This window comes from Ipomoea triloba, chromosome 13 (genome assembly GCF_003576645.1).
Source record: "Ipomoea triloba cultivar NCNSP0323 chromosome 13, ASM357664v1".
Lineage (NCBI taxonomy): Eukaryota > Viridiplantae > Streptophyta > Magnoliopsida > Solanales > Convolvulaceae > Ipomoea > Ipomoea triloba.
Genome location: NC_044928.1, coordinates 29,586,962 through 29,593,745, shown reverse-complemented (window position 1 = coordinate 29,593,745; position 6,784 = coordinate 29,586,962). Strand labels below are relative to the sequence as shown.

Below are 6,784 nucleotides of genomic sequence, written 5' to 3'. Positions count from 1 at the left end.
TCTGTTGGATATTTATATAGTAATGGAGATTAATGGTTCAGATGTCTACCATGCAAGCTTAAATAATATTTGGAGTTATGGAGTTATAAGTATTATTTAGTTTGGTGGAGTTGATTTTGGATGATCGAGAGATACTTCGAGAGGTCAGTTTATTCGAAAGATTAGTTCGCGGAACATGGGTGTCTCGAGAGATAGGAATGTTCGAGAGATACATCGAGAGATCAGTTCGATCGACAGATGTCTCGATAGTCTTTTTGTAAACTTCAAACTCTCGAGAGATGCGAATCTGTGAAGCGTTCTATGATTCGAATGCTGATATGATATATGTAAGGGTAAGTAACGTACATATGTTTTAGTATCTCTTGTTTTGCAACAAGTATATTGCATTGGGGATATTAAGACTAGAATGTGTTTTATCACGTTTATCATGCTTGGGTACGTAACTTACGTAAACCGGATTATCCTATCTAAAATCGGTTGGAAGTTCAAAATTATGGTTGAAGGTGGTTTACCAACAGTCATAAACTTCCAGTAAACTGCTCCCAACGGTTAGAATTTTCTCTATAAATTCTAGGGAGTTTCATCTGATGAAGTGTGCAAGTTTTGCATTCTATCAAGTTATTTCACGGTTCAAATCTCTCCTAAAGTTTCTTTTCAAACAACAAAGAACTTTGTTTCATCTTCTTGTATCCCATAAGATTTAATCTTGAAACCTCGTTGCTTTGTGAGAGGAAAGATTAAAAGCTTATAGAAAAGTGATATCACGCCTGAAGATCTCATTTCCACGTTACTGTTATTCCTCATATTCTCCATCAATAAACCAACACAATCCACATAAGCAAATTGATGGTGACTTGCTATTAGACAATCCACATAAGCAAATTGATGGTGACTTGCTATTAGATGCCATTTAAAGTGTTCAGTAGCCTAATTGCATTTTTATTTAGTTCAATGGTCTCAGGTTACGTTTAGTGCCTAATTTGCACCTTATCCCTATTTTGAATATTGATTGTATTAGTGTGAAATTATGTTTTATATAATTTTGTACAGTCTTTTTTTTTTTTTTTTTGAAAATCGATTTTGTACTGTCTTAAGTTGTATAGAAAAAAAGAAGTTATTGGGTATTGTTAAATTGATGTTTCATTTTTGCACCTAACAATGTAGTGACCATAAACATGGTTTTGGTCCTTTTGGACTACTGGGCTTAGTATATGGGTTTGGGCAGTGGATTAGGCTATTCTCCATAGTCTGCAACCCAAGATTTCTGGAGATGTGAAGAAATTAAACCATTCCAAAAAAAGTTCAAAATTTACTCAAAAACTATAGTATTAATAGATGAAATCAATTACAAATAGACTGTCTGAGATGGAGATACAGAGATGTGGGAACTCTATACAACCAGCAATCAATGAAACAAATGAATATTATCATCTCATAACCTGCAAGAAGCTAAAAGTAGAAATGGACAATAGCTTCCTTATTCATATATATATATAGTATCCACAAAATCTCATCCATCTTCCCCATCGATTTCAGTTCGACAAAAACATTGCTACTGATGCTGCTGCTGCAATGGCCTTCCAGACAAAGCCACCTACAACGATCGAGCTAGCTGCTTTCGATCATAAGAACGACAGATATAGCGTGAAACAACGTTCTTTTTATGTGTACGAGGAAGCATATAAGTTTGAGTTTCAAGCATATAACCTTTGTTAGTGTGATCAGATAAGCTTGGAGCTGGAGTGCTAGCTGATTTGTTTGTCGAGCGCCCGATATCCAGATTCGTGCAGTCCATTCCAAGCGCACCTGAATGCATATAGTAGACAGATCGTGAATGTTTCTCGTAAACAAAGACAAGCTGCAAAACTGGTTCTGAGCCCTAATTTACTGTTTCATTCATAAAAAGGATTTTGAGGTTTGCGTCGAGTCTTACATTCTTTGAGGCAAGGGAAAATGGTGACGTTGAGCAGATTGAAGTAGCCCGTCTTGCATTCACAATCATAGGTGATCGCAGAAGTCTTTCTGCACGAGCCCCCTCCACAGTCGGCCCAATGGCAGGCTGCAAGACCAACACACATATTCGAAGATAACACCGAAAGAAATTAAAGAAAGTTCATAGCTTTACAACCGAGGTATGATATTAGCAGAAGGTAAGTTGTACTTACGCTCAAAGATTGACGTATTGGCAGTTTTAGCTGGTGCGGGAGCAGGAGCTTCTTCTCCACACGAGTAGTGGAGGGAACCTGAAAACGATGGATCTTTGATACGAGGGAGAAAACAAGCAACGCTTTCCATGCATTAATCGTAAGAGAGCAAATATCACAGAGAGAAGCACTTACAGTTGGGGATAACGCAAGGCAGAAACTTTAAGGAAGTATCACTCTCGGAACGAGCTTGCTTCCAGCCCGGATCGCATTCACATTCATAACCTATAGCATTACTTCCCGATGCCTTGCAAGTCCCTTTGCCACATCCCACGTCTTTGCACACTTTATCAATCAATATACACGTTAAGCCAACAAAAAGAGATAACAGTAAAGGTCAAAAGTGTTTTTCTTCACTGATCTTAACATTTTTCAGGACTCAAAACATATATTTATTGATGAAATCAATTACAAATAGAATGTCTGGTAAGTGAACAAAGCGATGAATGTATAATATACACAAACAAGAAAGCCAAAACATTATACAGACGTGGAAACTCTACATAACCCGGAATTTATCAATCTTAAGTAATACTATTTGTATTCTATAACCCGCAAGAAGCTTGTTTATTCATATAGTAGCTAGACTAGAAATCTCATCCATCTTCTACATCTATTTCAACAAAATTATCGCTAGTGATGCTGCTGCAATAACCTTCCAGACAAAGCCACCTCCGATGATTGAGCTTGCTGCTTTTAATTGTAAGATCGAAATATATTTCATTAGTGCATTTGTATGACACGACGAAAAGACTCAAATTAATTTATTCCTGTATAACTAAAACTACGAAACCTGAAAAAATAATATTCTTTTTTATGTACAGAAAGGAAAGTTTTAAGTATAAAGATGATTCGTTACTGATTAACAATACTGGAAAAATCTCACCTTTACTATTGTCAGGTAAGCTTGGGGCTGGAGGACTATTTGATCCGTTAGAGACGCCAATCCCGAGATTCTTACAGTCCATTCCAAGTGCGCCTAAATGCATATAATAGACCAATCATAAGCACTTCCAAAACAAATACAGATGGCAAAATTAGTTCTAAAGTTTTTAAAATTCTTATTTTAAGTCCAAGTTTGGCATTTATAAAGGATTTTGAGTCGAGTCTTACATTCTTTGAAGCAAGGGGAAGCGGTGGTGTTGAACAGATTGTAGTAACCCTCGTTGCATTCACAAGTGAAGGTGAATGGAGAAGTCTTGTTGCATGTGCCCCCTCCGCAATCCGCATAATGGCAGGCTATAAGGCCAAAAGTCACAAATTTGAAGATGACAAAGAAAGAAAGTTCACAATTTTACAACTGCAGTACGATATTATTATAGGTAATTTGTCATTACGTTCAAAGATTGATGAATTGACTCCCCTATTTGGTGCAGGGGCAGGAGCTTCTTCTCCACATTTGAAGTCGAGAGAACCTAAAAGAAATGACATCTATAATCAGTATAAACTGTATAATGAAAATGACAGATCTCTAATATGAGGAGAAAAAAACAAACAACAGGGTTTCAAACAACCATGTACAATTTTGACTTTATACGAATCTTGGACCAATCCCTGATCACCAAATCATATGTTTTATGGGTATTTCAGATAAACAAGTAAGCTGGACAAAGATTGAACTAAAATTCAAATGCATTAATGGTAAGAAATAAATAAGAATGTGTCCTTGTTAAAACACTATTGGTGCCATTGAATATGTTTTGGCTCTGATTTGACAGAATTTTCTTTGCAACTTGTAAGTAAAGATAACAAATATTGTTATAGTACCCAATAAACGTTGACATATCAAGATCACCATTAAATAACAACACTATCCCTGTCAATTTTATGGAGCCGTGTTAAGCTTCTCTTATGACCTATCTGCTCCGTATTAAATTATCAATGTTAACTCCATACTGCAAAAGATTTGAGTACTACAAAGAAAGGAAAATATAAGACATCGAAACACTCTCCTCCTCTTGGCAATTGTACACTTAAGACAGACCACAACAAACCAACCAAGCAATATATTATATTAGTAAGAAAATCACTTAAGTCGTCATGTTCTGGAGTCCTTGTAAGCTGCAATAACAATATACTGAGGCAAGTCTTGAGACCTAATATCAATCATGAACTACTAAAACTAGAACTCAAATCAAGGGAGGCAAACAACCAAGTTAGTCGAGCTGTTGACTTGGTAATCATAAGGTTACAAGTTGAGCGGCCTATTCGCCTTCTTAGTTTGAATACGTCAACTATGGACAGCTTAAGCTGATTCTTTGCCAGATAGGGTTACAAGACGAGATTTACACAGTGCACACCCTCGGATAGTGGCGATCAAGGAAATAAACTCGAAAAATTAGAACTGCAGAAACAATGAATTGAAGAGAGCAAAGATGGCAGACAGCAGCACTTACAGTTGGGGATAACACAAGGCAGAAACTTGAACAAAGTATCATTCTGAGAACGAGTTTGCCTCCACCCAGCATCACATTCACATTCATACCCAATACTAGCATTTGATGCCTTGCAAGTCCCCTTTCCACACACATCTCCTTTGCACACAGTATCTATCACCACACACATCAACCCAACAAAAATAAGTCTCAGCAACAAACACTCAAACACATAAACTGCAACAATAAATCCAATTTCTTGAAACCCCCACCCCAACAATAACACCAACCAAAAAATGGGTTGATCAGAAATTCAGAAACATCAGAAACAGAAAGAAAATTTCAGGGAACTTACCAATAATCGGGGACAACACAGGTCCCAGAAAATTATCGCTTGTGGAGGGCCATGGAAGCAAAGCTAGAACCACTGTAATAACAGCTATGGTGTGAAGAGAAGAAGCCATGGCTCAGCAAGATTCAGTCTTTGGAGGTTTGGTTGTACGGGGAGCGAAGGAGGAGTATAAATGGGGGCGTGACGCGTGGTATTAAAGAAGGACGGCAATGGAGATGCAGAATTTCAAATGGAAGATTCTACAGAAGTCAGTTCGGGGAAGTTAATATATGACATTTGAAATGGTTGACGCGGGCCATTTTTGACAGTGTGGTTTCGGAGTTGGTTATGGTTTAACGTTTCCTGCCCGGCAATGTCATATTGTCATGTGTTCACCGTGTCAACAGAGAAATTTTGTCTTTGTTTAACCAAAAATTTGGACTTGATCCAACTCTCTGTTGCATTATTGCATACATAAGATTTCCTATGTTGACTTGTTAATAAACATGAGGTAATGAAGTCAATTTTCAAAATACTTATCTTTATGTATTCCATAAATAAATAAAAAAAATATCTGAGTCCTACGTTGCTGCTGAAGAGACGTGATCCCTGATTTTCTTTTTCAATTTCACTTCTATAACCAATTGAGTTGTCGGGCATATACAAATCATTAAACAGATGAGGCGATGGCTTTTTTTTTTTTTTTTTGGTAATGTGCAACTTATCTACTAGAAGGGTTTTTTTTTTGCGGTCTATTTGAGTCATATAATTTTTTTCGTTAGTCTCGTTTGTCTCTAGTTCTAATTTGTTTATTATTTCGTATATATAAAAAGTTGAATGTTAAATTGAAATAAGATATTTGTGTATACCTAAAAGTCAACAATAACCTAATTTCCTTGGAAAGATACATGCAATTATATCATCATTCGATGCATGCCAAACTGTCCATTAATTGCTTCAAAAAAGTTGAGGATGGAGTTAAAAGTATAATTCTCGCACATAAATGTTACGAGTTTGATTTTTATTAATATTTTTTTTGATTAAGTTCATTACGCGAATTTTTCTAATGTGATTTATCTTTTCTGTATAATTTTTAAATTATTATGTATGACTAGAGCTTATGAATACACACTATCGATTGTGATTGGGATTTTTTTTTTTATAAAACAAATTGTGAATTAATTTGTGAAAAAGCTTTTCAAAAAATGGGTGTTGATGGTGGTGAAAAAATAGGGATTGAACACAAATTTCCTAGAAAAGCGTGTGTGATGGGCTTTATTAGATAGTTTCACTGTAGATTAGTTTATAATTCATAATTGTACTGAGAAATTTTGGGCTGCAAGAAGTATTTGGACTTTTAAAGGAGAGGAATGTCACATGCATTACAAGGAAGAAATAAATGTGCGGATCATTTAATTTTTTTTTTGAATACGTGCGGATGATGAGAACTGAATATTGTATTGATTCAATTGAACAATTACAATGATGAGAAATATGAGATATATATACAAGGGGAGTCTCAAGTAGAGTAGAATAGTTAGTCCTAACGTGATTCAAACTCAGAGAGTCCTAATACTCCCCCTCAAGCGCAGGGTAAACTAATAACCTGAAGCTTGTCCCTAAGAAAAGAAAATCTAGGACTAGGCAAAGCTTTTGTAAAGATATCAGCTAATTGATCTTTTGTGGAAATAAAGTTAACTTGAATATCTCCATTGGCAACCCTATCTCTAACAAAGTGGTAGTCAATCTCCACGTGCTTAGTTCTTGCATGAAAAATTGGATTCGCACACATATAAGTAGCACCAAGATTATCACACCGTAATTTGGGAGTAGGGATGCCATCAATTTTGATCTCACGCAGCAAGGACATGATC

General features: G+C 36.1%; 1 protein-coding gene across 2 annotated transcripts; it reads right to left on the bottom strand.

Moving 5' to 3' along the window:
• Nucleotides 1-1,301: 1,301 nt before the first annotated feature.
• LOC116001526 (adhesive plaque matrix protein 2-like) lies at nucleotides 1,302-5,261 on the bottom strand. Of its 2 annotated transcripts, none has more exons than XM_031241404.1 (10): nucleotides 4,935-5,261; nucleotides 4,601-4,753; nucleotides 3,542-3,619; nucleotides 3,318-3,443; nucleotides 3,091-3,183; nucleotides 2,340-2,489; nucleotides 2,166-2,243; nucleotides 1,934-2,059; nucleotides 1,708-1,806; nucleotides 1,302-1,615 (listed from the first exon to the last, which is right to left on the bottom strand). In XM_031241404.1, the coding sequence occupies exons 1-10, from the start codon at nucleotides 5,041-5,043 to the stop codon at nucleotides 1,533-1,535; spliced, it is 1,095 nt and encodes a 364-aa protein (XP_031097264.1). In that variant the 5' UTR covers nucleotides 5,044-5,261; the 3' UTR covers nucleotides 1,302-1,532. The 2 variants fall into 2 exon arrangements, with proteins under 2 accessions (XP_031097264.1, XP_031097265.1); XM_031241405.1 differs by having other exon boundaries at nucleotides 1,302-1,612; nucleotides 4,935-5,259.
• Between the last annotated feature and the right edge of the window lie 1,523 nt (nucleotides 5,262-6,784).